We start from the raw sequence: 16,369 nt of genomic DNA on the forward strand, positions 1-16,369 counted from the left end.
TCTATCATAAAATATATATATATATATACACACACACACACCCAATAATCTCCTAGTGTGTCTCTCTCTCTCTTCTTGAAAAATTTAAGGAAATCTGAGTTATACTATATCAAGAATAAGATGGAAGAAAAGAGGAAGAAGGGGGTAGGAAAGAAAGAAAAGTAGTATGATGAGGAGCATTGGAAGAGAGAAGATTCTTGTATAAAGAGAGAGAGAGGGTCGTCCTATACTAATCATGATATTTCCTTTCCCTTTTTTAACAGCACAAAAATAAAAAATGAGTGGAGTGAGTGAAGCATACCATACTGATGAAAAGCTCTCAACCTCTAGAGAGATGGAGAGAGGAGCTTAGTTGGTGAGCAGTCAGCATTACCGACAGGAATTTCTGTCCTCTCCACTAAAAATGAGTAATTAGACCATGGTGTTAAAATAATACTACACTCTCGTAATTTTCTACCTGAGAAGTTCTGGTGCCACACACTAATGCACGACTTTGTTTATAACTCGCCCATGTGGCGAGTTATGGTTGGTGGAAAACGTGTCTCCACATGGACCCACTAACACTCCTCCATCAACCACAACTTGCCACATGAGTAAATTGTGGAGAAAGTTATGCATTAAGATGTGGCATCAGAATTTTTCTTTTCTACTCGCTACTAAAAAGGTTTAAAAGACCCACTGTTTTTTCACCTTTGTTACTGTTTATAGGAGGTGGGTGGGTGATTCTGAAATCGAGAGAGTAAGCGAGTGTGTATGTGCAAATTTCAAACTGCTTTAAAGGATTTTGTATGATGAGAGTAAATGATATTGGATGGAGGGTATCTTTGAAAATCTACTCCGTGTGACTATGAAAAGGTGCAAAAATAAGTTTCGATGGCCTTCCATAATAGAATAATTGCGTTGCTTGGATCGAAAAATGGTTGATGGCAAGCCATTGTCAATAATTCATTATTTTCTGCTTGCCTTGTGTGTAAGTAGTAAGCACCAAGCAGTACTTTCAACCCCACAAAAAAAGAAAAGAAAAAAAAAAAGAAAAAAAAAAGTGAGCAGTACTCTACACACATGTACATCCAATTCAATGTCTTTCTGTTTCTGTTTCCTCTCTCACGTCTTTTTTTCACTCAAAAGAGTTTGCAGTTGCACACTTGCAATCATAAACCAATGTGTATACCCATCATGCTACAACCATAGAATAATAAGTGGATTAAATGCATGGCTCAGACTTATGGGAGTGTATGAAGAATATTCAAGCCGTTATTTTCTTTTTCTTTTTTTTCTCAGAAAATTAAATATAGATTAATGCACAAAGTTGGAAATTGGAAATGTTGTTGGGGGTAATTAAATGAAAAGATTACACAACAACTTTATTTCATTTCCATTTGGTGTCTAGTCACCTGCATAATTATTATCCTTTCTGGCTTAAAGAAATATCTTGCTTGAGCCATGCAAAAATATCAGTTTACTACAATACCCATTATAGTTTCAATTCCAAACTCTTTACATACTCTTAAGTGTGACACCCAAGTTCAAGTTATGCCACGAGCCAACAGGTCTTGGTCAAGAGAATTATTCACTTAATAAACTCCTAATATTTTCAAAGTCATTCACGGACTGTTTCTGATTGAGAGAAGCACAGACGCTCTAGACCAGTGCTATGTAAAATTATTTATATTTTGGACTTGGAGCACACATATTCCAGTAATCACTAACTCGGAATTGAATCTTGCCTACAAGAAACAAATTTATTAATATTTTGGTTTAATGATAAAGAACAATCATTATATAATTAACTTGCACCATAAGTTTAAATCTTATCGTATTTATTAAAAAAATGATGAATTAACAATATAACTAAGTGATTGTAATCACATCATTAAAAATGATTATATGCACAGATGAAATGTGGATAAAGTCTGATAACAACACTGCCTGTTAAACATAATTTTCAACTCCCATAGCTAATTGAAACCAGAAAAATCAGTTCAAAGTTCGTTGTAGAATCACTCTCAAGCACCTTCTGTGTTGCTTCAGGCCGACAAATCTTCTTTGTTTTGGGGCCTTTGAAGAACATATTCACAATCATGGGGAGCATCACCCAATGACTCTGCATGAACGTCACGAGGCTTTGGAATGTTTAAAAGAGAAGTAACCCAAAGCTGATTTGATTGGGGTTAAAAGAAAAGGGAAAACCAAAACCCCCCTGATTTCTCTCCATGACAATCAAAGCTTTAGATAAAGACTTCCACTTCTTTCATTTTGTGGGGCTCCACTCTCTCTCTCTCTCGCTCAAAGACACAAAAAAACAGAAGATATGGATGAGATAGAAACAGTTAGAAGTGCTCTTCCAGCTATAAAGGCTGGCTCTAAGGTCCTTCCCAGGTAGTTGACCCATGTAGCAATACCCTGCTTGCCATCGATCCACCCAACCGGTTCGAGCAAGCTCTGGCCTTTTGCTAAAAGACACTTCAATGCCGGATTTTCAAGTCAAATCCCCTCTTGGATCCTTTTGAAAAATTCCTCTTTAATCATGGTCCAACCAGTTCTACTAACAACCAACCATCTTATGGTGGCCTCTCCAGTCCAACCATATCTTTGTCCAATGCTTCTGCCACCAAAAAGATCAATTTAGTACTAATTATATCATCAGATTCTTCAGTTCAACTCGTAATCATTATTTCTTTCAACTGCAAAGATTAAAGTTCTCTAAAATATAGCAACTTTGTTATTTTCCTATGCTGAGTTTTATTTTTTACTTCAAACACATAAAGTCCTGGACTATACTAACATTGAGGGAAAACTGTAGAGGACTTATGGGTACAAGGATTTTGAACTTAGCTCAGAGAAGAAGGTTTTTTTTATAAAAAAAAAAAAAAAAAAACTAGCAGCCAGTTTGAGTAGATCAGCTATAAATACTATAATAAATCAAATATAATTCCTTAATTAACTAGTTTTAGTGTCTCAACCAGTAAAAATATGTAAAAGGTTCAAGCAAGAACCTATTTTGTAAAGGAAGCCCCACTTAAACTTGGAATCTCATCCCAACTTTAGTGAGCTAAGAGACCAACCACAAGACACTTGCAGAAAGGACATTTGGAGCTTCCAACGCAAAACCCCTCTTTACTGTTCAGCTATTGTCACAAAGAGCATTGTGGTGCATGGTGTTAAACTGAAGACTAATCATGCATCCCAACTTCAGTTACATTGGCTTCAAATGTGCAATTGGATTTTGGGATGCATTTGCAGATTGAATTCTTCATTAATCATGGTAAAATAGTGAAGAATAGTATTAGAAGTGCAAAATTATGGAACAAAGCAGCGCATTCTAGGATTTTGAGAATGCGATAACCAAGGTTAGTTTTTGAATCATCAATGTCTTCTTGAGATAATCAACTAGTGCCTGTAAATATATACAAGTTGCAGACCTAAAGACATAGTGTTACAACCAAATCACGAAAGAGCATCATTTCTAAATTACAAGCCAAATCAACTCTGATAAATGATAATGCACATCCACGCTGAAGATAACAATTAGTGCTGCTCTATGTTCACTAAGATTATCATCCATGTGTTAGTTCACCAAATCTAATGAAAAGGTTTATAGTAGAGATTCAATCATAAAGCTAAAGGAGGAATTATAAAACCTTCCTCTTCATAAATATTATTTATCTGGAATTAATTGAAGGAACAAAAATTTTACAACATTCTTCCTGTTCTGTAACTTTGTTCATGCAGCAGTCTCTATCTTTACAAACAAGAAGATTTCCTTTTCTGCAAACCCAAAAACTTTAATATTATCTAGGGTGAAGATAGGCAGTTGCTCAAATCATGAGGCCAAGCACAAGTAGGAGTTCAAAATTCAATCTCCCTATCAATGTCCCTCTCTTTCCTACCTGACTGCCCCAAAATCTTCTAAAGAGTAAGTAAAGAAATACCAAAAATGGAAGAGAAGAAAAACGGAAGTTGTGGAAAGAATTCAATAAATCCTAAAAATTTAAATTTCTAAACAAGTGAAAAGAAAAATGTTACACTGAGGATGTATCAACAAGAACCTCATTTAGCACATCATCCTCACCGTTTGCAAAGGAGAACAGCTCGGCATCCTTATCTTCATCGCTGGAAAAATCCCGTCTCTCAAGTTTCGAGTGAGCTGCGATGAATATCAACTTCTGTGCCCGGTCCATACCTGCCCTTGAGTGCCCATGGGCACACACCCATCTCAAGAAAGACCAATTGCATTTGAATCCACAAGAAGTTGCATGAAGAAAGATAAGCCTAACTGCAACTTTCCCTAGTGACTTAAATTCAGTAAGGTACGTTTCCCACACAAGCCTACTGCTCTGGGGGTTGGCAATTTTCATCTTTCCAGTAATGGGGTCCCTATCCTTCATCTGCACAGCTCGTGCATAGACTGCTTCAAGCCCTTCTGTTCTCCATTTCATAAGTTCCATTAGCGCAATGTGAGCTTCTTCCCTCGACACAAGCCGGGTTATGAGCTTGTCCACATCCTTTTCCTGCTCGGGTGTCAAGTATTTGAACGGTGGAAGGTACTTCCCACTAGTGTCCCTAATCAAATAAAGAGGATCAAGTATATAAGCAGCAGCCCAAGCTGGGTGATAATTTTTCTTGAACCGCCTTTCAATCACCCTATCTAGGGGTCCTTCTGCAATGCTGAACTTGGAACACCAATCCTTCACGTTTTCTCTAAGCTTGTCCCAAAGTGGGAGGCATTGCCCAACTAATGGCCTTTCTGTCTCAATCTCTTGAGCCATGTCCTTGACCAATTTAACCAGCGAGTGCACTGCCTCCAATTCATTCCAAAACCCCACATCCTGAATCATCTCCCCGACTTCTCTTGCAATTGGGTCCTCCATTGCTACCATCTTATATGAATCATCCAGCAAAATCGACTGTAGTGCTCGAACTGAATTCAGTATATCCTCCACCATTGTATATACAGGCCCAAAGTTTACACTCTCATACTCGCGCAACGGTACTCTAAGCAATCCAGCTTGTCCGTACTCCTGCAACTGATACTTATGAAAAATATTTCGAATCTGAGACTTGTAATTAACGAAATTGGCGAGCTTGAAACAATTATCAGTGACTGTCTTGAACAATGAAAGCTCCTTGCTAAAGTCCTTAATCAAACTATTGAACCCTTGAAACTGACAAGAAAGGTTAATCATCCAATGATTCTTAGTCTCCAAATTCCTCAATGCCTTTGCCTTGAACTTGTCTGCAACTATTCCTACACATTGCTGCACGGCATGCCCACAAATGCCTGTGATTGTCTCCCACAAAATCTCTTCGGCATACGTAGAAGGCACGGAACCACTAACAAACACTGCCCTCCTATACAAACTAGTCCCATTTGGAAGATTCACAGTCAAATTCACCAAACTCTCTTCCCCCAAAACCCCATAATTCTTGAATTTCCACCCATCAGTGGCAATCTGAAAGAACATAGCGTCTCTAATCCTCGCTTCAGACTCAACCTTAGCTTCCTCAAACTTAGTATCCAACCTAGCACCTGTGAACTCTCTCCGAGAAATCCCCGGCAACCCAACTTGATTCAAGAAAGCTCGGAACTTCGGGTGCTCCAAGCTCGAAAAAGAGACAGACCCACATGACTCAAACACCCAATCAGTGAGAAAATCAAGCGCGCAATCAATCTGAGTCTTACTTAGTGTCGGGCCAGGTGAAGTTTTCGGACTCTTGAGCTTCTTCACACTATCTTCCAACATAGCAAGAGGCCCCAAATCCTCTTTCCCACCAGACAACATCAAATGCGGTTGTTGTGTCAGCATGGTCCCAGCACTCACCGCCGTAACAACCGTCGTCGCCGACACCGTCGGAGAGTAGGGCAGCTCAAACCTCGTCGGATCCACTATCGCCAACGGTGGTACTTGGTACGAAGAACCAGAGCCTCCACCGCCAGTTGAAACCGAGGAAGAGCTACGCTTACGATGGTTGTGTTGCATAGGAGCTGAAGGAGGAGGTGGAGGGGAAGCCATAGAAGCCGAAGAGGGTGAGATAGAGGAAATGGGTTTTGCCACTGAGTTGAAATTGGGACAAGTACCACGCTTGAGGTGCTCAGAGGCAGTGCGTGACGGGTTTGAAGCTGAGAAAACGGCGTCGCATAAGGAACACCTGAGTTTGACTGCTTTGGGAAGACCGGTGTCAGTGTTATGAACCAACATGGGCTCAAGGTGCGCCCAGTACCACGCACCTTTGCCTTTTATAGCCTTTGTACGAACCATGACTAACCCTTCGTACCTCTTGTGTACTGCCTTTGCAGTCAACTCGTCAGTTGAGGCCGAGGCTGAAGCTGAAGCTGTTCCAGCTGAGACTGAGTCCACTGGAGGTGGTGCTGTAGTGTTAGTAGAAGCCGCCATTGTCAGGACCCAAATGAAAAACAAACACAAAAAAGTCGGGGTCTTGCTTTGGATTTTCTCAATCCTGAAGGGTATTGGTATTCTTTGTTCTTTTCTTAATTTAGTATCTTCATCGTTCTTCTTGTTGTAGTTGTAGTTGTCATTTTTGTGGGGTTGGAGGGAGGTGCTGAAACGGTGGCGTTTTGGTTGCATTTAGCCCTGGAAAGTAGGAATTGGGTGGTGGCCGGAGTTTCAGTTTCCGGCGAGTGGCCATGCCGGAGACCGGCGATTTAGGAAGATTTTTGTTTGTTTGTTTGTTTGTTTGGGGTTGGGGGTAGTGAGAGGGGGTTGTGGTTTTAGTTTCACTGATGGGTCACTTCAGCTATTTTTGAGAGTTGAGACCAAACCAAAGTATCTCTCTCTCTCTCTCTCTCTCTCAAACACAAACACAAACACAAACACAAACAGAGAGTGAGAGAAGTGAGTATGAGGGTGATGACGCGCCTTCACGCGCCGATACCATGCGCGTGGGGAACATGATGGAGCCATGCTGATGGGAACTGGTACCTAGGAAGGGTAAAAACACAGTCCGACGTGCGAAAACACAACATGGGGATTGGTCGTTACTTGCTGGTTATTGGGGAGTGAAACACACGCAGTAATTAAGGAGTGGTACTAAGGCTTTGGCCACTCACTTCTTTTCTCTCTGCCTTTGATGTTTCTTTGCTTTATTTATATTTTTTTTTTCTTTCTTTTTGTGTTGTTGGGTCTTGTTGTGTGGGTCTAGTGGGGGAGAGTCTTCCTTGTCCGTTTCTTTCTTTTTCTTTTTTAAATAGTGTAGTAGTATTATTATACAAAAAATTTCTATTATTTCTTTTTTATCTTTCTCTCTCTCTCTCTCTCTCTCAAATTAAATTTGGCTTTCCTTTTGTGATTTCTTGTTCATGTGTTTTTATAATACAGAATGTGGACATAAAAGGGCAACCTAGGAAATGAACTCCAACCAGTTCTTCTGGGCAGTGTTGACCAAGACTTGTTAGAGAATTGCCTTGAAAAAGTTCTTCAAATATCTCATATGCAATTTGGACCCGAGATTTTTTTATAAAGAAATAATGAGTTTATTTTATTTTTATAACACCTTCACAATAACTCTTAGGTGGTGGATTGTTATTGATTAATTATAGGTAAAAATATAATTATAATAAGAGAGGTGTTACATTCATAATATTTTTACAATATTTTTACAACAAATTATAGATAGTTAGTTGTTATTAATTCAAATTTGAACCTAACACTAAAATTACTTTTTGAGAGGTGCTACGTTCACAATATTTTTACAACAAATCATAGGTAGTTAGTTGTTATTGGTTCAAATTTAAACCTAACACTAAGATTACTTTTTTTCCCCAACAATAACAACTAGTAACATCCTACCACTTAGGATTTGTTGTAAAAATGTTGTGGACATATCATTTCTCTTACTTTTTTCCCCCAACAATAACAACCGGTAACAACCGACCACTTAAGATTTGTTGTAAAAATATTGTGGACATTTTTGTTTAAATTAGAACTAATAACAACTCGTTTTTTAAAATTTATTATAAAAATATTGTAAGATGATATTTTTCTTATTTTTTGTATTTTATTATTATTATTATTATTATTATTATTATTTATTTTTTAAGGCCTCAATAGTAGGTGGCTGGCATCAGCAGAATGTATGTAATCTGGAGTCTGGACCGTGCATAGCCTAATTTGGCATTTTGGTCTTTTTAACCCGATTTTTCAGGAATAATATCATTCACAATTTCTGTAGTTCATTTCAATTGAATCGTTCAACTTTTGAAAGCAGGTGCTTCCTTTGTTTCTTTTTCTCTTTTATTTAATCCTGGTGATGCATGACTTTGTGCGGATTTGGTATGGCTTATTTTTATATTGATTTTGAAGAAAAATTAAGTCAGATAAAAATATAATTATACTAAAAAATAATGAGGTTCTAAAAAGTTATGTGCAAACAAATAAGTGCATATAAATAAATCCAATAAAAGTCATACTTACATTTATTCCATTAAAAACCATACAAAGTTCACACAAAAGAAAATAAAAGAAAAAAAATATATATATATATGAAAAAACATATTTGTAGATATCAATCCTATCATAATATGTTGGGTTATATTAACAAGTGCTCTTAGAGCATTTGTCCTGCCAATGGACTATTTTAGAAGAATTTTTTTTTTTAAAACTACTTTAATAAGAAATATACAAAATTATCAAAAAATTATTATTTTTTCCCATAAAAAGTTTCTAAAAATATTTTTTAAAACAATACTCATAAAACATTCATTAACTTTTCCTTTACATGTTTATCGCTTATATGTGGAGTGCAAAATCAAGAATCTTATAGATGCCTTCTCAAAAGAGTTCCTTGCATCTTCTTCTTCTTCTTTTCCTCTATATTTATTACTGCATGCATCCCATTTTATTAAGCCTCAATACAAAATCAATTTTTTTTTACATCATTTAATGCGATGTTTTTTTAAATGAAATAAATAAGTCTTCAAAACTATCATCTTTAATTTATATTTGAGTGAAATAATAGTATTGATGGCTGGCGTATAAAGAAATTTATATTTTGACTTTTCGAAGAGAGAATTTTATTTGGCACATTTTTTAATGATAGGACAGCATCGCAATTTGGAATGGAAGGGGTACCATTTTTTTTTTTTTTTATTTATAATTTGATAGTTACTATGAGAAGGAGAGATTTAAACTACAAATGTTTTTATTGAAAAATCAATAAGTGTCAAATTAGTGAACTACAAAACTCTTGCAATTTTTTTTTGAGAAAAAAAAAAAAAAAACTCTGGCAATATTAATCATTACTTTTATTTCACTATCTTATTTCCTACTTTATGCCATAACATTTTCATCTTATCATTGTCAAGACTTTTGTAATTCAACTAACATCTCTTGTTATTTTTAATGGAAATATCCACAATTCAAATCCTTCAACCCTTTTATAACAATCTAATTATTATAATTTTTAAATTACATCCTATCATTAAGGTTGTGTTTGGTTCGACGGAAAATAATTTTACCATAAAATATTTTCAAGTGTTTGGATGAGTTCTTGAAAATATTATGGAAAATAAATTTTCTACTATTTTCCCACATTTTTTCATCTTCCAAGCACATATATAATAAAAATGTGATTGGCAGTTGGCTACCGCCAACGGTGGTTGGCCACTAAAGATGTAGGACATTAGGAGGTGGTTAGGCAGCTAACAATGGGAGGTTTGGTTGATTAGTTTTGAATTAGGCAGAAAATGAAAGGACTAAAAATGAAAGTATAAACATTTTCTGTCAAAGTGTTTTAATTTTACGGTCAACCGAAAAATAATTTTTGATTGACCAACAATTTTAATCACTACAAAATAAGCAAATACAAAAAATATTTTTCAAAAATCAATTTCCAAAAAAAACAAACACAGCCTAAAAACTCAAAAATTTCAATGGCACGCCCAACAAATGGGCAGTCCCTTCAAATTATTACTATCCAAATTACCTAACCTTTTGTTTTGTTGAGGCTCTAAAAATAGCTTCCCACTAGGATTTGTTTTTCCCTTGTAACTACTGCCGTCCTTTCAGGTTAGTTGTTTATGATTGCTACAATAAATCTGTTAGACCAATGTGAAGAACAAATCATTCATTAACATATGTTTTACTTAACAGTTTATGAGGTGGACGTAAGGCAACATGAAATCTATGGGAAAAAAACATTAGGTGGGATGAATATGAGTTGGAACAAAACCGAAAGGGACGAATTATTCCATAATCCCAAAATTCAGCCGGGGAAAAAATATTTATACACAACTCAAAAGGTTCAACATTAAGTTATATACATTTTTAATGGATACGTTTACTGCTCAAATCCCAATCCAATCATCAAAGTTACTATATATATATATATATAACTTTAAATAATATTATACTATCACCTAATAATTTTTTATCAAGAAAATCTAACTTTGTTATATATATTCTTAATACACGTATGTATCAAATGTTGTACTAAAGGATTTTGAATTCAATCTCTACCTACACACCAAAAATTAATTGGTGTCTTAGTCTAATGATAAAGAGCTATCATTAGGAACAGACATTATAAGTTGAAACTTTCTATATAAAAAAAAAGTATCAAATGTTATACCAATAAAATGTTATATATTATTCAATCTGAAAACTTATCTTTTACAAATAATTTGAGAAAATATATACTTGAAATTTAAACATTTAACAAATAACATAATTATTGATCTTTAATCATTTTGAAAATTTAGAAGCATGATATATATATATATATATATATATATATATATATATATATATATATATATATATATATATATAATCCAACAATGTACTCAAAACTTGAATAAAACAAAATTTGAGTATTATAACATTGTTTAAAATTAAACAATGTTTAACTTGAACTCAACCCATCTAAAAAATCAATATTCTTTCTTCAATAAGGACAAAAAATATATGAGCATTTCTATGGTATTTTAGAATAATTTTGAGTGATTGGCACATACTTGTTTTTATATATATATATATATATATATATATATAATGCGATGTTGTACATATAATTTTCAAGGAACTGTTATATAAGGGGAAAAAAAGAAAAGAAAAAAAAGCAAATAGCGTTTTACAACATACACCCTTTGCATTTGACAACAAGAGTCCAAATGTTGTGACATAAAGAGTTAGTCATGTTAAATTAGCTTGATTCGTGGAAATTATAGCAATCAAAAATTTGTTGAATCTTCCATTCAAAAATAATAAATAAAAATAAAAATTGTTGAATCTTCGTTTAAAGCTGTTTGGTTTCTTTATAAATTTTTTTTTTTTTCCACCTTATTTGTCTTTTTTCTTCATTCGTCTCAATAACCAAAAAAGCGCATGAGTTTGTTGGAGTATTTAATGGGTTCTTGGATTGCAGGCTGTAGCTGTAGCACCCAAATTGACTATATGTAGTATATAATTGAAACTAAAGTAGTAAAAATGTCTTATTAGTCAATCGAGAATATTCTATGAGTCAAAAAATGTAAGCCCCAAGGCCCCCAACTGTCATCCACCACCAAATTTTGAATCCCTAAAGACAGATTTGACATCTCTGGCCATAATAGGTCATTGACAAACAAATTCAAACCATGCGAGGGACACTAATTTCCACTTTGAACCCTGTTGTTGTATTATATGGATGCTTGTGATTTATTGCCTGGAAACTTATTTTTCAAAGCAGAAAGAACATAAAAGAAAAAACACATAACCGATTTGAATGAGTCTAAAATCTTTATATTTTATAGCACAAATATACAATACCTAACATTAGGGATTATTAATTTCAACTAATGCAAATGTTCTCTTCTCGAGCTTGTCATCGCTTGTCATTCTCAAAGCTTTAGTGCTTAGGACTTTCATTTTCCTTGTAATAAATCACTTCCTTCGAGGTCTTTGACCCTTTATTGTTCAATCACTGTCTTTCTAACTGAATTAATATGGGTTTGTTAGGTTAGTTAGTTCTAATTAATATTTTCATATTTTAAACAATTTTACACACATTTCAACACATTTTTTTTATCCACATATATATTAAAAACACCCAAACAACATTATTCAAATTAACCAACCAAACAAGCCCTATGTTTCTCCAACATATCTTTTTGGGATATTATTTTCTATAGGACTTTCTCTTCTATCTTTGGTCATTTCAGGTGAGATAGGTGGAATCAACCACAAAGAAGACTATCTTCAGCACACTTTAGTAAGATGATTTCCATAAGTAATCTAGACTTTTAGTGTAAACAACTATTAGCGTATGTTATCTAAACAACACATTATTTGCTTTGCATTCATATGTCTTTGATATAAGGGCATCTCCTGTACAATTCACTATTATCGAATACAATAAAATTATTCAATAATTCTAACATGGTATTAAAGTCATTACTTTGACCCTTCGACATGTTCTTAAGCAGTTTTGTTTTCTTTAATGTCTTTCATTGCCTTTGTTTGTCATTGCCACCGCCACCTTTAGTACATTGAAACCATTGCCCTACCATCTTTGTCACGAATCTTGCTTCGATCAAGTCGACTTCATCACCATAAAGATTGCCTCTCTTCGAATTGCTAACATGGATGAGAACCAACATCATCGAAGTTCACATGCATTGCCACACATTGCTTGAAGGTCCAACGTCTTTGTCGACACACTCACTTGCTATATTTATTCTTGCTAACATCACTTGCCTTGTGTTAGCATAGAATCCTACAATAGGGCCAATATGAAAATGAAACCAACAACATGGTTAACATGAAGAAAAAAATCAAATATGAAGAGCCGAAATAAACATTTTGTAACGTAAAGGATCAAAATGAAAATAATCTTAAACTTTAACGGTCAAAAGAAGTAGCAAAGCCAGGGATTCAACTTCAAGGAGGGTGAAATCTATATTTTACATACATATTTCTCTGTACACTTGCTTACATAGATAGCTGTATACACCTTATGGATGAGCATAAGACAGAGGCATTATATATATCATAGTTAAGTCCAACATGTACAATAAAATACCACTCACGTGAATATTAAGCGATAATTTAATGTTAGATTACCCATAATGTTAGACAACATATCCATTACATTGTGTTGATTTATTAGGTTTTTTTTTTTTTTTATACAAGATAGAATTTCTACTATAGCCTAATCTAAGTGTATATGTGTATGAAGCTCCCTCCTGGAGACTTGAACCCCGGCCCTTGGCCCTTGCCCCCCACACCTCACAAACACCTATACTTGTGTGGTGACCAACGCACCAAGGGTGTGCAGTGGTGATTTATTAGATTTTAAAATCTAAATAAGTTGTGATGTCATTTTTTCATTGTCAAATTTTCACTTTCAATTCTCATATAACTCATATAAGTTTTTGTCAAAATCATATAATATTTACACTAAAACAATTTAAAACCATATGGTAACCATGCATTTTGTGCATCTAAAATTTTAGAATGTAACTTTAAAAAATATATATCAATTTATGAATTTTATTATGTAATTGTTTCCAAATTTTATTATTTATACACTATTTAATGAAAAATAATAAGTTACTACATAATTTTCAATGTCCTTACACTTTTAAAAGGGAACAATATTTTTGTAATTTTTTTTTCTCTTGAACTAAAATTTTTCTTTTTTCTTTCACTTTTTTTCCCCTATTCTTTTTTTTTTTTTTAATTTTATAAATTCTTAACACTTAAAACCAATGATATAAAGGAAAATATTTTCTTTATATTTTTAAATGAAACATGATCTGTAAAAAGGATGTTAAGAAGGAAAAAATAGAATAACTTTAACATTTTGAAAGAACAAATAATTTTTATATCATGTATTTGCGGTTGAAATCATTTTAATTTTTGTATCTCAGAATACAAAGTGTTCGTTTATATGGCTTGAAATGCACCTTAGTTTCACCACATAGGCTCATAACCTACGTAAGAATGGTTAACAGGTTCGGAGTAGTTAAATTACTTGATAAGGAACTACCTAGGGCTAGGAGTGATCAACTTTAAAGTTCTTTTATTAGTGACTCTGCCACCGTCTGTAGTTAACAATATACCAATATGATTAAGTACAAATATTTATCCTATATTTTGGGGCATTTGTAATGTATGATTTAGAGTATAAAATTTTATAAAGAACACACTATACCACGACTAATATGCAATTTGTAGCTTTTAGCTATATCTACTAGTAAAGAAATTTATCATCTTATTTCTTATAGAGCATGCATCATAGGTTTGAACTGTATTGTAAATAATAATAATAATAATAATAATAATAATTATTATTATTATTCCGTCACCGTCACTGCCTGATTAGAGTTCTAATTAACAAATTTAAGGATAGTTATCTATCATAAAATATGAGGCAATTAGAATGTGTACATTAAGTGGACATTATAATTAATTTGGGATTGAGATATTGACTTCAAAAGTTTGCGGTTAAGGTGCACATTATAATTGCTATTATAGTCCGGTTCCAAATTTTCAACATATCAGCCAATAATATTTGCCGTCTTCCAAACTCAAGTTGTAATTTTTCTAAAGTCCAACTAAATTTCATAATTCATAATGCCAACAACATAGTTAGCTACAAAGTGAGCCTCTTTGTTCCTCCAATTTCGCTCCCTTACCTGGGAAAGACTGTTTTTCTTGATGGAAATAATAGAATATTTTTTTAGGTTTTACCAATATTGCTTTCGGCCTATCAATCCCAGAGATAATCAAATATTTAGTTTGGGATACTTTCCCCTATTTGCTAGCTTTCCATATGCTTTGCTTAACCCATATTTTTATTTTCCTGTTTACAGCAGTAATAATAAAATAAAATAAAAACTCTCATTTCTTATATCTTGATTACCCTCATATATATATATATATAGATATATTTTATTTTATTATTCCAAATTCTTTTCTTATTATAAATAATGTCTACCACTATCCATCCCTGAGATGATGGTCATTCCACGAGTACAAATGCTTGTGAAGTGAAGGAGTAAAAGTTAGAATTCAAGTATTCGGAAGAAATCTTATACAGTTACACTTAGATTATGCTAAAATATGATTTCTCTATATCATATAATAAAAAAATAAAATAAAATCCAAAATTGGTTCTTATTTGGTACGAACAAGCCAACTAATGGCCAGTATCATACAATACCATTTTTCTCTTAGGCTCAATAAAATCCAATCAATAGGGCTGCATAGCCTGCATTTGATTGCCTGAATTTAGAATTGAATGGGTTTTGGAGCACTTAAATGGTCTTGGATTTGATTCCTTTTTCCTACACAATTACATACATGTCCAATGAGCTTATAGGTATTGTGCGCAGAAATATTTTGGAAAAATTACATTTTACCATCCTAAACTATATACCTTTTTACACTTATATCCCTAAACTATGAGAATACACACTTACTCCATTAAACTATTACTCGTGTAATACTTTACACCCTATCTCATCCCATGGATAATAGTTTAGAGAAGTAAGTGTGCATCCTCAAGGTTTATGGAAGTAAGTATAAAAGATATCATATAGTTTAGAGGCGATAAAGTGTACAATCTCATAGTTTATGGTGGTAAGTGTAGAAGGGAGTATAGTTTAAAGGGGTAAATAATGTATTCTCATAGTTTAGGATAAAAAGTGTAAAAGTGGTCATAGTTTGAGGGGGTAAAGTGCAATTTTCCTAATAATTTTGGTTGAAATGTATTTCACATCATGGGTTACTTCTAAATTGGGCTTGTAAGTGCACAATTGCACCTGGACCCAAGAACAGTTATGGGCTCAGGCCCAATGAGCCTTAAACAATGAAAATTTGTAGAGAGTGGGCTTGAAACCCAGGTTAGAAGTGAGTGAAGATTAAATGACAAACTAAAGATTGCCAGTATTAGGAAACAGCAAAGAGTAATGTAAATAGGTCTCCTCGGACGTAAGCCGAGAGCTGTTCTTATATTATCTCTCTCTCTTTGTCTTTTTTTTCTTTTTAGGTTACAAAAAGTTCCGTCGTCATTTCTGTTCTAGGTCTTTCCTTAAATACTCTTCTTCTTAATACTTTATACACGTGTTGCCCCCAACTCCTCCCTTAGTATAGATATTTCTTTTCTTATAGTGCCTTTGAACAGTAACTAGAAGTTTCCCTTCCACTGTTTAAGTGTCACCTCCCCATTAATGCGGCCAGGGTGGTAGGTGCAGGGTCTTTAATGTGGAGGTAGCAGCCTTTGTCTTTGACATTTCTTCAACACTGGTGCTTCTGGGGCATTCAAGGGTTCACCCCTTTTAACCGTTGGTCTTGACCGTGTCATTCCCTAACCTGTACCATGAAGTCCCGGGTTCTCTGGTGTCAGTCCGAGGGTAAGTTCACCCTCG

The 16,369-nt window shown here is 34.2% G+C and overlaps 1 protein-coding gene across 3 annotated transcripts; it reads right to left on the bottom strand.

Annotated features, from left to right (window-relative positions):
* Positions 1 to 1,855: 1,855 nt before the first annotated feature.
* On the bottom strand, positions 1,856 to 7,129 carry LOC142614178 (uncharacterized). 3 transcript variants are annotated; one of them, XM_075786727.1, is made up of 2 exons: positions 4,073 to 7,128; positions 1,856 to 2,605 (listed from the first exon to the last, which is right to left on the bottom strand). In XM_075786727.1, the coding sequence occupies exons 1-2, from the start codon at positions 6,585 to 6,587 to the stop codon at positions 2,562 to 2,564; spliced, it is 2,559 nt and encodes an 852-aa protein (XP_075642842.1). In that variant the 5' UTR covers positions 6,588 to 7,128; the 3' UTR covers positions 1,856 to 2,561. The 3 variants fall into 3 exon arrangements, with proteins under 3 accessions (XP_075642842.1, XP_075642843.1, XP_075642841.1); XM_075786728.1 differs by having other exon boundaries at positions 1,876 to 2,602; positions 4,073 to 7,129; XM_075786726.1 differs by lacking the exon at positions 1,856 to 2,605 and having other exon boundaries at positions 3,616 to 7,126.
* Positions 7,130 to 16,369: the final 9,240 nt, after the last annotated feature.

Source organism: Castanea sativa, chromosome 10 (assembly GCF_040712315.1).
Source record: "Castanea sativa cultivar Marrone di Chiusa Pesio chromosome 10, ASM4071231v1".
Taxonomy (NCBI): Eukaryota; Viridiplantae; Streptophyta; class Magnoliopsida; order Fagales; family Fagaceae; genus Castanea; species Castanea sativa.

What these genes read in the sequence shown, in the direction of transcription:
- LOC142614178 (XM_075786726.1), bottom strand. Translation starts at nt 6,587, where the DNA reads ATGCAACCAAAACGCCACCGTTTCAGCACCTCCCTCCAACCCCACAAA.